The 16,360-nt window shown below is 45.9% G+C and overlaps 1 protein-coding gene across 7 annotated transcripts in view; it reads left to right on the top strand.

Annotated features, from left to right (window-relative positions):
* Positions 1 to 16,360, top strand: part of TSHZ2 (teashirt zinc finger homeobox 2) — a 454,178-nt gene that overhangs the window by 50,124 nt on the left and 387,694 nt on the right. The window contains exon 1 of one of the 7 annotated variants that reach the window (XM_053890127.1): positions 12,847 to 13,229. The exons of the other annotated variants lie outside the window; for them this stretch is intronic. Within the exon in view, the coding sequence (XP_053746102.1) occupies positions 13,223 to 13,229 (7 nt within the window). The 5' untranslated portion in view covers positions 12,847 to 13,222. Of the gene's footprint in view, positions 1 to 12,846; positions 13,230 to 16,360 lie in introns of those variants that run through there. 7 annotated transcript variants of the gene reach the window in all.

The following is a 16,360-nucleotide window of genomic DNA, read 5'->3' as shown; positions in this document are numbered from 1 at the left end:
GAAGGAGAAAAGGGTCACATCAACCCTCCACCTCCGTGAACTCCCCCCTTCCCCACTCATGACAATATTCACTCATCTGATAGATGACATATTCATGCCTAGAATGAGTCAGGGCACCAGTCTCAACATACTTTCTTTTTAAAAAAATTGTGGGTTTTTTTTTTTATTTTTTTTATTTTGGAGAGAGAGACAGAGCTCGAGTGGGGGAGGGACAGAGAGAGGGAGACACAGAATCCGAAACAGGCTGCAGGCTCCGAGCTGTCAGCACAGAGCCCTACGTGGGGCTCGAACTCACAAACTGTGAGATCATGACCTGAGCTGATGTCGGACGCTTAACTGACTGAGCCACCCAGGCACCCCAGTGTGTTTTCTTATTTTAAGGTAAAACTTACTGTTTTGTACACAAAAAGTAAATATAAATTACATGTAAATTCAAGTTCATATATGTTCTTTCTGTATCCAAGTGGATCCTCTTTCTCACCCCTGAGCTCCGTGCAAAGTCCCCCGCAAGGATGACGGGTTGCACAATAGACCCCGTCCACATGTGGGAGGCTGTGACCTGGTGGCTTCCTGCCTCCATAGGTGCCTCCTGTGCCCTGCAGATGCTCTTTGTCACTTTTTCTAAGCAAGAAATTACTTCTGGCCCAACTCTGTGAAACCAAAGCCCTCTCCCCCAGGACGCGCCCAGAGTTGCTCGGATGCACAGGCAAGGTGTGGGACGGCCAGAACTGAAGCCACTTTGAGATCAGGTTTGCAAGAAGGCAAATGGGTTTTCCTCATGCCTGCTTTTGCGTTAGTTTCCTGAATGTCACTCTCTCGGTGACATCGCCTCATGACCCATCAACTGTAGCCTTAAGATTCCTACACAAACAAGGCTCTCTGAGCTCTAGCTCATGTTCCTTCAAAAATAATAAGGGACAAGGGGCACCTGGATGGCTCAGTTGGTGAAGCGTCCAACTCTCTGTTTCGGTTCAAGTCACGATCTTACAGTTTCGTGAGTTTGAGCCCCACGTTAGGCTCTGTGTTGACAGTGCAGAGGAACCCGCTTAGGATTCTCTCTCTCTCTCTCTCTCTCTCTCTCTCTCTCTCTCTCTCTGCCCCTCCCCTGCTCGTGCTATCTCTGTCTCTCTCAAGATAAATAAACTTTAAAAAAATTTAAAAAGTATAATACGATACTTGTTATGATGAGCACTGGGTGTTGTATGTAAGTGATCAATCCCTGAATTCTTTCTACTCCTGAAACTGGTATTGCACTGTATAAACTAACTAGAATTTAAATAAAAATTTCAAAAGAAAAAAAAATTTTTAAAAATGAGAAAATAAGTCAGCGAAACTTGTCAGTCAACACCCTAACTCATTAAACCAATCCCCTATTGGATATTTAGGTTGTTTCCCACTTTTTGGCTATACAACCATGTTCTAAGAAAAAAACAATAGCTAAGTATTTGAATGCATCTATGATTATCTTCCTAGGATAACTTCTAAAAAGTGGAATTATTGAGCCAAAGGATGTGTTTGTGGGTTGAGACCTACTGTCTATACTTATTTTGAAGTATATGCATGTATATGTAGGGTTCATATGGACACACACATATTTCTATCACCCCCACGTATATTCATATACATATGAAAAGAAATAGCTTCATCCATTACATCTAATTCCATCTATGCTGCGATAGGACACCTTATGTAATTTTGGTAGCTGGGGGAAAAAAATGTTTCTTGGAGATCGTGATAGCTACACTCAAGACTGCAGCTCATGAGGTAGGGAAGAGGAAACATTTTCCAAGTAGAAGGAGTCACAGGGGTAAAGGTTTGGCAGGGGTGAAAATACGTCGGGCTCGAGGCACCTGCAAACAGTCTGGATTGGCTGGGATGCAGGTAGAGAGGGCTGTGGACTTGATACTTTGCAGGAGGCACAATGGGGGCAGCTCAGAAAAAAAAGTGGGGGTACTGCTGGTGTCCAGGTGAAAGGGGAGTGGGTCGAGGTGGACGGAATGGAAAGACGCGGGGGCCCCGGGAGCAGCTGTCAGAGTCAGTAAGAAGCAGACAACCTGGATATCTGGGGTGCCTGGGTGGCTCAGTCGGTTAAGCCTCCAGCTCTTGATTTCAGCTCAGGTCATGATCTCAGAGGTTCGTGAGTTTGAGCCCTGCATCGGGTTCTGCACTGACAGCATGGAGCCTGATTGGGATTCATATTCTCTCTCTCTCTCTCCCTCTCTCTCTCTCTCTCTCTCTCTCTCTCTCTCTCTCTCTCTCTCTCTCCCTTTCTCTCTGCCCCTCCTCCTGTTCTCTCTCAAAAGAAAGAAAGAAACTTAAAAAAGTTATTAAGAACAGAGTGCTGGCCATCCGCGGGCTCCTCTCTGGCTTGGACTCAATTTAGAGCTTATACTCACTAGCTTTAAAGGAGCTATTGTGGCCTGTCATGTCTGGGGCCTGGAGGTCCTCTCTGATGTAAATCAAAACATTTGAGTTAACAACCTTCAGCCTTGTCAGTCACCCACAAATTATAGGAGGCCTCCTCTGTCTTTGTCAATAACAAAAAAAAGGAAAAATTACCCCAAAATGGCATAAAAATTAGGAACCAGACAAGTAGTCACTGAGAAAAGACAAGGAAGACAACAGTGAAAGAATTTCGCATCCAGAGTGGAGTGCATCAGGTGCATTTGAGTTGTTTGGGTTTAGAGACAAAGGCATGGCATGAATGCCCGCGGAGGCACCCAGAGTGAGGCCCAGCGAGGGCACCCACCATACACGAAGGGAGCTAACAAGGGTGTAGAGGGTTCAGATGGTCAGCCACGGGAGGGGGAATTGTGACCTTCAACAGTGGCTGGAAGGTCATTGACTTAAATCTTGCTCTGACACTGTCGATTTTTCTCTGTAGAAATTTCTAATTTGCAGCTTTTGCATTCTGTAGCACCCCCTGGGAGCATGGGCGAGAGGACGTGTTAGAGAAAAGAAGCAAAGATTTGCAGTGGTGCGGTGGGTCCTTTCTCTTCATTGCCGAGAACAGTCTTCGTTGTAAAAAGGCGAATGATCCACATGCCATGTGATTAGCAACACACACACACAGACCTTGATCGGTCTCTCAAAGGAAAGGATATAGTTACAGGTCTGATATATGCAAGCTGGTACTTCCAGAAACCAGCGTGGGTTCCTTTGCTTTGCTCTGACCTATTCACTCTTTGCTTTGCTCAGACCTATCTGTACATCTCTCGACCAATTCCTTCAAGAGGAAACAAAGCATCCTTAGCAGGCTAAAGTCCGACAAATGTCAGATTCCGAACAACATTACTTTGTGTCTCTATTTAACATTGGAGTGGATAGCTTTTTGACAGGTTTATAGCTGACGAATTCTATAGCCAGTCGTGCAGAACAATTATGTTTGAGCTAATTTGATGAATCAACTTGATGTTCTCCCATAGTCCCCGTGGCCTTCATGAACGGATGTGCTCAATTTTCTACTGGAGGTCAAAAATAAGCTTGGAAATTTGGCTGATCCCATCACATCCACGGGACCCGTCTGGTAGAATAATCTTTGGACGTGAACTCTTGACGGATGTCAGAACTGGGAAGCGCCACTTGGTAATATCATTAGGACCATCCTTCAGACCCTCTGCAGGTTCTGAGATCAGGTTCCAGAGGTCAGCAATCGCCTTGTGAGCACTTGAATAATTTTGTGGTGAGGGAAGCAAAGAATTCACTCTTGAAGCATTTGGGGGTCGGACCCTGGGGGAATATCATTTCTCATTGTTGGATTCAATTTGATAGGGACGTGTGAGACCTGGTGAGGGGGCATGGAGCTTTCCTGAGCTTCTTTCCCCCACGTCCTCAGTAATTTTGTCCGACTCCCCACTTCTGGAGGCCTGCTGACGGAGTAGGTTAGCAGAGCCTGGGTATAAGCCTGCCTCAGCCACGTCTCTTGGCTGTGCAACACTGAGGCAGCCACTTAACTCCTCAGTGAGTTGTCTTGCTCGGGGCAGGGGGGTGGGGAGGGAAACACAGCTAGTAATCGCTCGTATTCCGTGGGGTTGTACATGCAAAGGGCCATAAATCATGCCTGATTAATGGTGAGTTTTCAGATATTGAAGACTATGGACTGTAGGACAGTCAACTGATAACTTTCCAAGCCCGGAAAAGTGTAGGACCTGATGAGTCCAAATAAATTAAGTGAGCGCTGTGATTTGCATTTAGAGCTGGTATTATTTCTCCCAAAACCATTAGCCAAAAGGACATTATGCCATCTAGTAGTAAAACTGATTTCCCAAACGGAATCCCATTTTTATAGCTGGGAGTTGCTATGATGTGGGTCAAGTGACTTCCTGCATCCCGAGCTGGGTTTAACGGGGGCTTCGTTTATTCATTCCCAGCACATTTATGGAGTGCATCCTCCCGCGTGCAAGTGTTAATGTGTGGTGTGGAAAGGGGACAATTTGGACACAGACAAGCGCTGTCACTGACTACCTATGTGAGCAAGCCACTTAACCTCTCTGAGCCTCAGCGCAGTGATCATTAAATTGAGAGAAACATCACCTGCCTTCTAATGCTATCTGCAAGAATTAAATGATACAGTCTATACAAAGGGCCTAGGTCAGCGCCCAGCACGGAGAAGGTGCTCAACATACACTATTTTTATTCCAGGATTTTTTTTTTTTAAGTTTCCCTCTTCAGTGATCAAAACCTACCTGTTGAATAGTGAAAGGGTGAGTGTGGTAGTCATGTGGGTGGGGGTATCGGGAAAGCCTGGCGCGAGTCGTGAAATGCATTACGTTCTCAGTAAATACTCCTTGAATGAGCCGATGCATAAATGATTTGCTTGAGCTCAGTTCACAGTCATAACTTGCTGAAGCAGCACACAAAAGACCATGGATCCAGACGGTTAAGAACACGGCCTGTGAAGAGACATAGAACAAAGTTCACGGGGCCCCTGGGTGGCTCAGTCAGTTAAGCGTCCGTCCTTGGCTCAGGTCATGATCTCACGGTCCGTGAGTTCGAGCCCCGCGTCGGGCTCTGTGCTGACAGCTCGGAGCCTGGAGCCTACTTCGGATTCTGGGTCTCCCTCTCTCTCTGCCCCTCTCCTGCTCGTGCGCTCTGTCTCTCTCTTTCTCTCTCTCCCCCCCCCCTCAAAGAATAAACATTTAAAAAAATTAAAAATGAAAGAGCCAAGTTCAAATCCAGGCTTGCCAATACTAGCTAAGTGTTCTTGGAGAGCTGGCTTAGTCTCTCTGAGCCCGGTTTCCTCATTTGCAAGTTGAGGGAAATAGTAACTGCGTTATAGAGTTATTGACTTATACGTGGGTGATAGATATATTAGCTTTTATTGTAATTATTGCAAAATAAAGTGTTTGGCCTATAGAGATCCTGGGAATCTATTTATTGGGCATCTTTTTTATCTCAGGCTCTACACTAGGCCCTAGATACTGGGGATAATGGGGAACAAGACAGGCAAATCCCCTACCCTGACGATGCCGATATACTAGTGAGTGAGGCAGACAGTACTGCAGACAAATGTGATCATTTGAGGCGGGTGTATCTTCAAGGAAGATAATAGAGGAGAAGGATGTGGTCGGGAGTGGGCAGGTTATTTTGGAAGAGATGGTCAGGAAAGGCTTCTTGGAGGAGGGACTTGTGTGCAGAGTCTCCAACGAGAAGGAGCCAAGCATGCAAAGATTTGAAGGTGAAGACTTCCAGGCTGAGGAGACAGCAGGTGCAAAGGTCCTGAGGTGGGAATGCTTGCTCCAGAGTTCTTGGTGCATTGTGAACGAGGAAGAACAAGGCCAATGATGAAGTCCAAGGTATTCAGAGCCTGCTCCTGCAGAACTTTATAAGGCAGGATAAAATATTTTATGCCAAGTGTGAAGGCTAAGCCATCAGCGGGTTTTTCCCAGATGGGTGACATAGTCTGATTTCCTTTCCAAGATCGTTACTCTGGCAGGTGTGCCCATTATAGCGGGGCAGAACGAGTTGCGGGAAGATAGGTTAGGAAGCTCCTGTCCAGGGAGAGATGCTCACCATTAGGACAAAGGAGTGAAGGGCATTGGACGTGGTTTGGAGATAGAACCACAGGATGGAGGGGTGAGGCGGAGAGAGCAACACGCTGGGCTTCTGGGAGGTCACCACCAGCTGCCTGGAGTACACAAGTTAGCGTTCCGTGTTCTTCAGTTGTTTCCCCGCTGCCCCCTGTGGTTTGCCACGGGGGCGCCCTGTTCTCCACAGAGATGAGCCCTCTCTTCCCCAGTGAGATTGAGCTGAGATGTCAGGGGCTTTGGCTCTGGCTCCTGGGAGGTGTGAAATCAGCAGTGGTTCAAACAAAGGAGGGAAACAGGCGACCCCAGCAGAGATTGCTTCCTGGAGTTGCTGATTTGCTTTGCTTTTTGTTTTGTGTCTTAACTCAGTATTTATATGGACCCCACTTAGTGCCCTAAAAGATTCTAAGGAAACTTGCTCTCAAAACACGAGAGACGATAAAATGCAAACCAATGAACATGGGATACAAGACTGGGACCGAGAAATACAGTATTTCTTGTGGCGTATTAATGGAAATGTTACTTCCCTGTAGGAGTATCGTATGGTAACAAGATCCACGGATTTATTTACTCCACACGTGTTTGCCAGTCGTGTTGCTCTGCGTTGGGATGTGGGGTGAGCAAGGCAGACGATGCCCCCTGCTCTCATGGAGCTGACGGTTTAAGGGGGAAACCAAGTACCAGAGAAACTCAATAAAAGAAAACAGAGTCCACTGGGTTCGTAGCACAAGAGTCGTATATTATTTGTATACTGGCAAGGTATGGCTGACAGACACATCAGGATCTTTTCTATGTTTTTTTAGCGTCATTTTTAAAAAATGTTTATTTATTAGGACACCTGGGTGGCTCATTTGGTTATGCATCTGACCCTTAATGTTGGCTCAGGTCGTGATCTCTCTGTTGTGGGTTCGAGCTCCACATGGGGCTCTATGCTGAGTGTGGAGCCTGCTTGGGATTCTCTCTCTCTCTCTCTCTCTCTCTCTCTCTCTCTCTCTCTCTTTCTCTGTCCCTCCTCCACTTGTGTGTGTGTGCTTTCTCTCTCTCAAAGTAAATAAACAAAATTGTTTTTTTATTTTTATTTTTTTTATCTTTTTATTTATTTCTATATTTATGTATTATAACAAGGGAGCGGCAGAGAGAGAGGAAGAGAGAGAATCCCAAGCGGACCTCACGCTCAGTGCAGAGCCTGATGCGGGGCTTGAACCCACAACAGAGAGATCACAACCCGAGTTGATAGCAAGAGTCAGACACATAACCGACTACGCCAGTATCATTTTTATTTTATTTATTTATTTTTTTAATTTTTTTTAATGTTTATTTATTTTTGAGACAGAGACAGAGCATGAACGGGGGAGGGTCAGAGACAGCGGGAGACACAGGATCGGAAGCAGGCTCCAGGCTCTGAGCTGTCAGCACAGAGCCCGACATGGGGCTCGAACTCACGGACCGCGAGATCATGACTTGAGCCGAAGTCGGACGCTCAACCGACTGAGCCACCCAGGCGCCCCGACAGTATCATTTTTAAATCACAAAGATTAGAGCGTGCATCAAATCATTAGCATCGGCTAGATACTCCTGAACCTAAGGCTGATTCATAAGTATATATTTTTATATACTTATTAAAAGTACCAGTGATTAACATACACATATACATAGTGTTCACTTCCACATAAAACATGTTTATTGGTCATTTGGAAAGACATCTCACCAATAATCTTTCAATGCCATCTTCCCAAGTACAGGTTTTCTTTAAGCCCGATAAGAATTCCATTTCTAGACCAGAGGAAAAGGTTGAGGCTCCCATTTTGCGAAGAGCCACAAAGGAAGTAAACACTTGTGGCGTTACATCTACTTAATTTGACTCACGTATATCCGGGATTTCACACGAGGCTTGGGGGTTGTTTCTTCTTCACTGAAGTGATTCTGTTCTCTTACCTTGCTTTTCCTTTTCTCAATATAATGAACATTATTAATTAAGCATCCACCTTGCACAAGATACTGTGATCGGAATAAGTAAGTCGTGATCTGTGAATCTATCAGAGATGTCTTAAAGTCAGTTAAAAATAACTTATTTTTCATGTTACAGAAGGGATATGTATCTGGAAATGTACATTTCAAATGTACTTTTAATCATATGTATGTGCATGTACGTGGGGGGTGTGTATGTATGTATATTCTTTAATTCTAATATATATAAAGATTTAAAATAAGTAAAAAATTCACTTTAATTTACATATTTTTTATATCCTATATAATATAGAGAAATTGATTTTAGTGTATTATATACTATTAATATGTGATATATGTATTTATAATGTGTGTATTATACAATTATACAATACATATTAAATACCATGTGATGGTATCTATTTATACAAATATATAACAATACATAGTCATATACGTGATATATTATCGTATCACACAAAGCTTATATATGTATGGTAGACATCTTTTTAAGTGCTTATTATTTGTCTTGTTTCTGCCTTTTTTACTCAAAGTTTCATAAATTTTAGGCACTTTAGGCATTAAATTATGTTTCACATGTTAACAGCTGCTGACTGTTCCACTGTTTGAATATACAGAGCTATAATGTATTTAATTGTAGCTTGAGTCGACTACAGTTCCCCTAATGTTAGACACTTGAATTATATCTGTTTTTCCCTCCTGTGGCGAGGAACATCCCATTAGCTAAATAAGGGTCATTGCCTGATGTGGACTTCCTCTCAGGCTAAGGCTTCCCCGATTATGGCCATCGCCCCCTTTGAGGGCCCCCAGGACGTGCTGTTAAGGCGGGTCCGTGAGAGCTCAGTAAGTAGATGCAGAAATGGGTCCACATTTCCTATCATTAAGTCAGATCAGTCTGCAGCAAAAACATTCTTTTTTAAGAAGGCAAAATCAGGGGCCCCTGGGTGGCTCAGTCGGTGAAGCGTCCGACCCTTGATCTCAGCTCAGGTCTGATCGCAGGGTTGTGAGTTCGAGAGCCCCGCGTCAGTCCCCGCGTGGGGCATGGAGCCTACTTAACAACAACGACGACAAAATTAAATCGAAAGATAAAATTTAAAAAAATGATAAAATCCAGTCACATGGTGCTGAGGCAGAAACACTGGGGAGCGTTTCCGAGTCCTGCCGTAGTTCCTTCTGGGGCTTGTGGGATACTCACGCGCTCCTAAGACTCCCAAGTAAGAGTAAATTTGTTTGAAATTAAATAGCTCTTAGATCAGAGAAACTTCTTTAGATATTCAAATCATCTCTCAAGCAAACTATTTTTTTTTTAATCTAAAGCAAAATGACGTTATTGCCTTTTTTTTATTTTCAGGAGTAGAATTTAGCGATTCCTCACTGACATATAACACCCGATGCTCATCCCAACACGCACCCTCCTTAATGCCCATCCCCCACCTGGCCCATCCTCCACCCGCCTCCCCTCCAGCAGCCCTCGGTTTGTTTTCTGTATTGAAGAGTCTCTTATGGTTTGCCTCCCTCTCTGTTTTTATCTTATTTTTCCTTCCTTTCCCCTATGTTCCTCCGTTGTGTGTCTTAAATTCCACATCTGAGTGAAATCATACGGTATTTGTCTTTCTCTGACTGACTTATTTCACTTGGCATAACACGTTCTAGTTCCATCCATGTTGTTGCACGTGGCCACATTTCATTCTTTTTGATCGCTGAGTAATATTCCGTTATATATATATATACCACCTCTTGGTTATCTTTTTGTCAGTCAGTGGACATGTGGGCTCTTTCCACTTTTGGCCATCGTCACTGGTGCTGCTGTAAACATTGAGGTGCCCGTGCCCTCTCGCCTCGGCATTTTTGTATCCTTCGGACGGACATCTAGCAGTGCTGTTGCTGGGTCGTAGGGTAGCTCTAGTTGTAAGTGCTTGAGGAACCCGCGCACCGTTTTCCAGAGCGGCTGCACCAGTTTGCATTCCCACCGACGGTGCGGGAGGCTTCCCCTTTCTCCGCCCCCTCGCCAACGCCTGCAATTTCCCGATTTGCTCATTTTAGCCACTCTGACGGGTGTGAGGTGGCATCTCATTGTGGCTGTGATTTGTATTCCCCTGATGAGGAGTGACGTGGGGCATCTTTTCATGAGTCTGTTGGCCATCCGGATGTCTTCTTTGGGAAACTGTCTATTCACGTCTTTTGCCCATTTCTTCCCTGGATGATTTGGTTTTGGGGCGTTGGGTTTCCCAAGCACACTGTGAATCATGCCATGTTTTTATATTGCCTATTTTCTTTAAGGCTCCAGGCCTTTGGGCAGACCTGTTTTTAGAGCTGTGTTCCTAAGGTCTTGAAGGATATGATTTTGAATACCTAACGGCAGGTGGCGGCGTGACTCATTTGCCCCGTTGTGCATCCTCTGAGCAAGGCTTTTTGCTTGAATGCGACAGAATTCTCCTCTCGCCTCTGTGCGCGCAGACAGACGTGTTCCACGGCGGTCCGCTGCCTGCAAGGCTTGCTTCTGGCCCTCCCTCCTTCCCCACACGGCCCCCTAACATGCAGCAGGTGGCCACCTGCCAGGCAGGGACGGCTGTCAGGTCAGAGGGCACAGCACTGCCTGATTGGGTCTCCGCACACCCTGCCTGTCTCGCTTCGCCACTAATCCTGATTTTCGCTCTGCTGACAACGCACGTGCTTTCAGCTTGAGCAGCACGTTTTGTCTGACGCAGAATCACATTTGGGGGAGAGAGTGACGGTCTGCCCTGCACCAGAAAGGAGCCGGTGAGAATTCTAAAGTCGTACTGAAGCCCGGTTGATCCTTAAAGCTTCTTTCTGGCCGTTGCTGCCAATAAGCCTTTGGGTTTGAGAGGCAGAAACGGAATCTCCCAGCCAACTTCTACCTTACATCAAGTTTGTGTTTCTTTCTCGGCGAGGACTGCAGAGTTGCTGATGTCTATGAAGCACCTACCATGCACCTAGCATCGTGCTAGGTGTTTTCTGTACCTTTTCTGGCTGACTCCTTTCCCTGCTGTGGTGTTTATCACCTCTGTTTCATGAGGGATGGAACGGAGTCTGAAAGTTGGAAGCAAACCCAAATCCCTTGCCTGTGTTTCAGGGGTCTCCCCGTGCCCACGTCTCCGACTTTGTTTCCTCTCTGTCTCTTCCTCCCTCTCGCCATGCTGAATGCTTTTCACTTTATAAAGGTATTATGTATTCGGTCCTTTTCTGCCCCGGGACCTTTGCACTTGCTGTTTGCACCACCTGGAACCCTCCGTCTTCCCGCTCTACACTGGTGACATGTGCTTTTCCTACCGTTTCAGCAACTTCACCTCTCCCTTGGGACCTACCTTGACCACCTGAGTAATAACAGTTCTGTCACCCTTTATCACCCTGGAGAGTTTTCCACATTCTGAAGTTAGCCTGCTTCTCTTGGCTTTCATTTGTCTACAGGAATATTTCTCAAAACAAGAGCAGGTACCCTCTCTCTCTCTCTCTCTCACTTCTGTTTTGTTAACACTTGACACGGGTAGGCACTCAGCAGATCTGTGTTGCACATCTAAGTAAACACCTGCTGCACACAGTTTGGCTCTGTTCTAGGCACTGACTATACTGCAGTGAACAAAACAAATAAAGAGTTCCATCCCAGGAGGGAAAGACCGTTGTTAACAAAAGAATTAATAAATAATATCTCAGAGGGTGATGCACAGAAGGTAGGTAATGGTGTTGGGGTAAGATGAGCTGCTCTCAGATAAGGTCCATCTGACAGGGTGATGTTTTCCAGAGAGATCTGGATAAAGTAAAGGAGCAAGTTATGCAGATGGCTGGGGAGAAAGTATTCCAGAAAGAAGGAACAGGCAGTGCAAAGGTCCCGGGGCAGAGGCACAGGGGTGAGTTGGAAACAGCACCGAGAGAGCATGGCTGGTGCGGAAGGGGTACAGGTAGAGTCAGAGAGGAAGGAAAGGAGGGGCTGGTTCACGCAAGGACTTCCGTGCCTTGCTAAAAATTCCAGCCTTTACTGTGAATGCAGTAGGAAGCCATTGGAGAGTTTTGAGCTCAGGGGAGATCTGGATACATGAATAAAATCGCACAGCTTGAAATCAATAAAGCAGGGAGAGAAACTGGGTTCTCTGAGTCCACAATCTGCCCCCACCCGAAAATACTGAAGCTGTATCTACCCCTGCCCGTGTGCTCGCTCGCTCTCTCTCCCTCTCCCTCTCTCTCCTCTGTGCACTTTAGCATCAAGGCAAGCCCCATCCCCCTCGGGGGGCCCGGTGTTGGTAGCTTAGCCTGGAGCTGGTGGCAGGGTTTGCTTTGGGTTTTTTTTTCCTGTTTGTGAGGAGCATCGCCCCCCCCCCCCCCCTGGAACCAGTGGTCCCCTGCCCGGGCGACTCAGGCCAGCTTCCGGCTGATCACGGAATGGGGCCCAGGTTGCGTCAGCAAAAGCACAGCCCAGCTGAAGCAGTGCTCGCAGCGTCCTGTCCCTCCCTGCATGTGACGCCCTGCAGCCTGGCACGGGGCCAGTTGTGAGTAAACTGGGCCCAGGGCTCCCGTAGGTGTTTTCTATTCACACGGCAGCTGCCTTCAGTGCTGAGCCATGAACCTGATCTCTCTGCATTGTCAGTCAGCTCTCTCCCCGTGGGTGCCGAGGGGGAAAGAGACCCGCCGGGCACCACCGTAGAACTCCCTCCCAGACGCCCACCCGGCTCCTTGCGTGCTAATTACCAGACAGCACAGCAAACACTTTGCCTATTATATTGGTGAGAACTTGGAGTTCCAAGGGATGGGAAAGCGAGTTGGTTTAAATCAAAAAGATTAATTTGGGGAGCCGGGGGGGGAGTCCCTATCTCCAAAGGCCAGGGAAGCCTCGGCTTTGGCCAGGTAGAATGTAATGACTCAAAAGGTATCATCAGAATTAGGCCTTATTCTTTCCCTCTCTGCTTTCTTCTGAATGCATCTCTCTCAGGATGTAGCAAGATGCCGAATAAGGTCCCATCTCGACACTTGGGTAACTCCAGGATTCCTCTTTCGCATTTCGAACGACATCTTAGAATGGAGTCCCCTTGGCTCAGATTGGTTCACGTGCCCAGACCTAAAGCAATCGTGCTGTCCAGGGCAGTGCAATGCCCTGATTGGCCACCGGGTCACGGGTTCAACCTTGAACCCGGCCTAGGAGTTAGTCCATGTAACTCTTGAGGACCCACAGCGGAAAAGAGGCAGTATCTCAAGGAAGACCGGGGTCAGATGACCAGATGCCAGGTAGGTAGATGCCAACTTTCATGCGTTCTCTTCGTTAATCTTCTGAGAACCCTGGGGCATAGTGATGATCCCATCCTGCAGAGGAGGAAGGTGAGGCCCCGAGGGGTTAAATCAGCCGAAAATCTACAGCCATTCAGTGGGAGAGCCGGGACCTGAATGGATACGAATTTGTCTTTCTCCTCAGTGCATGTCCAAGGGTCTCCTTACACTCGAGAGAGGAGGATGAATGTTCAGATAGGGTCAAGATGATCCTCAAAACCCACGGCCCTAAAGCAGCCCACCGGCATTTGCTCATTTTTTAAAAAAAAAATTTCAGTTCCTTTGATGCACCTTAGGTGAAGTCGGAAACCAGTTTTCCAGGTTATCTGATTACAAGAGTGACTCACTCTTAGCAAGTACAGAGAGGAATGTTCTGAAATTATCCTGGAAGGAAATCAGCGTCTCCTGCATGGCGGCATGTTACCCACATGTAGGGAAAATCCATATGCCCGCAGCATTTCTTATATAAATGTGTGGAGGCGTGTTTAAAAAGCACGTATATTCATATTCTCTGTGTGTGTGTGTGTATCAAGCCAGATATTTATCCCTCTGCTAGGTTCAGACGCATCCAGCGGCTCATGCGTTAATTACGGTCTCCTTGGTGAGGAGAAATATTTTCCCTTCTATCATGTTCGTTTTATGATCGTTGGAAGGTCATCTCTGTAGCAGTCACTAACTCCTCTGGCATCACAAACGTTCTGTAATTGCTAGATTGTGTGCACATTTCGGCTTTACTTTTGTGAACCTCCCTTGATTTTTATTAGGAACAACGATAATTAATTGCAGCGCGCGGGGCATGTATGTAATGTCAACAAATTCCAGCCAGCAAGGCTTTGAAGGAGATACTTCTGTTCTCCTTATTGTTACAGAGGAGGAGAGCAAGGGTCAAACAGTCTGCCTGATGATGTGGACCTGGGACTCACACTTAGGTTTCTGTTACTTTCACGCAGAGCTTCTCAACCTCAGAACTGTTGCCTTTTAGCCAAGATATTCACTACTGTGCTATTATGGAAGTTCAGAAGGGGAAAAAAAAAAAAAAAACATGGGAACATTGCGTTTCCAAGGCTGGCAAGGAGGGTATACAGCTATTAGGTGTTTGGTGGAAAACCTCCAGAAATCTATCAGTATTTTAGGTGCATAGGTTTCGATCCAACAATTCCTCTAGAAAGGCTGGTTAACAAAGTGTGCAAGGATGTCAAGTGTAAAAATATTCGACACGGTGTTGTTTATCGTGGGGAAGTTGGGAACACCTCAACGTCCATCAGTGAGAAGGTAGTTCAGTGAATTCGAGTACATGAATCCAGTGGACTAGTGTTAGTATTTCCTTAAAAGTATGCAGGAGCTCTAAATGCGCACACAGGAAAAGGTAAAGAAGATATATTTTAAACGAAAAGTAAATTGCCAAGGATTGCGCAATCCCGATCTTGGGGGGGAAACGCTCAGCCTGTGTGTCCACGGGAGGTAGAGTCAGGTGAGTGTATGATGTTGGATTCTGCCTAGAAAATTGCTGGAACGATATCACCCAAACTGATAAGACTGATTACCTTTGGGACATTCTTATTCTGGGGGCGAGGCACGTCCAATTATACTTTGCACTATATACTTTATACTGTGGCTCTCAACAGGGGGTGGTTGTGTCCTTCAGGGTGCATTTGGCAACGTCTAGATACATGTTTGGCAACGTCTGGGCACATTTGGGGGAGCTGGGCAGTTGTGCTGGCATCTAGTGGGTAGAACCAACAATACTGTTAAACATTCCCCGATGCACAGGACGTACACATCCATGCAGAGGATGTCCCGCCCCAAATGTCGATAGTGCCAGGATTGAGAAACCCATTTGACACCCTAGCTGAGTGTTTAAGTTTTTGTTACAATGAGTATCCATTAATCTTCTTCTTTTAAAAACCATCTGCAGGGGCACCTGGGTGGCTCAGTCGGGGTAAGCGTCCAACTCTTGATTTCAGCTCAGGTCATGATCTCACATCAGGCTCCCACTCATGCTTGCCCCTCTCTCTCTCTCTCTCTCTCTCTCTCTCACACACACACACACACACAGAGAGAGAAATAAATAAATAAACATAAAGAAAAGTAAAGAAAGAGAAACAATTTTAACATCAATAGTTTTGCCATATGAACATTACATACTGTTTCTTCCATGAGCAGAACAAATCTTCTTTATTTAAACGTAGCATTTCTCTAGATTTGTCTTTCAAAAGTTTACAGTTGTCTTTAAGCAAAGCGATCTAATAATATTTGTCCCATTTCACAGATTAGAAAACTAAGAACTGGGCAAGGCTCACTGTTTGTACAGCCAGTTGTTACCAGTTAGAACCTTGGTAAATAATTGTAATAGTTTCTGGGAATATTAAATTGCCTGATCTCAAATTGCCTGTGTTTTTGCTTGAAACTAAAGGTAAAAATCACTGATTATTTCCACTTCTTTAATTGTGAAACAAAGCAAGTTTTCTTTTTTTTTAAATTGTTTTTCTTAATGTTTATTTTTGAGAGAGAGAGAGAGAGACAGAGTACAAGTGGGAGAGGGGCAGAGAGAGAGGGGGACACAGAATCGGAAGCAGGCTGCAGACTCTGAGCTGTCAGCACAGAGCCTGATGCGGGGCTCGAACCCACGAACTGCTCATGACCCGAGCAGAGGTCGGACGCGTAATCTACTGAGCCGCTCAGGTGCCCCTGAAATAAAGCAAGTTTTCTTTTTTTTTTTTTTTTTTTTTTTTTTACTTATTTTTGGGACAGAGAGAGACAGAGCATGAACGGGAGAGGGGCAGAGAGAGAGGGAGACACAGAATCGGAAACAGGCTCCAGGCTCCGAGCCATCAGCCCAGAGCCTGACGCGGGGCTCGAACTCACGGACCGCGAGATCGTGACCTGGCTGAAGTCGGACGCTTAACCGACTGCGCCACCCAGGCGCCCCTAAAGCAAGTTTTCTAAGTAATCCTTCCTTCTCTAGGAACCGAGTTTGTGCCCCGTCATTTCTTCCTCCAGATGGAAATACTTTTTTTTCCCATAGAGCATTAACATTCCAATTTGGACATAAAACATCTCTTCTCTCATTTTCTGCTCTATGCTGTAGCCGT

Source organism: Panthera pardus, unplaced genomic scaffold (assembly GCF_024362965.1).
Source record: "Panthera pardus isolate Hobbes unplaced genomic scaffold, ASM2436296v1 HiC_scaffold_25, whole genome shotgun sequence".
Taxonomy (NCBI): domain Eukaryota; kingdom Metazoa; phylum Chordata; class Mammalia; order Carnivora; family Felidae; genus Panthera; species Panthera pardus.
This window is presented reverse-complemented; position numbering and strand designations above follow the sequence as displayed.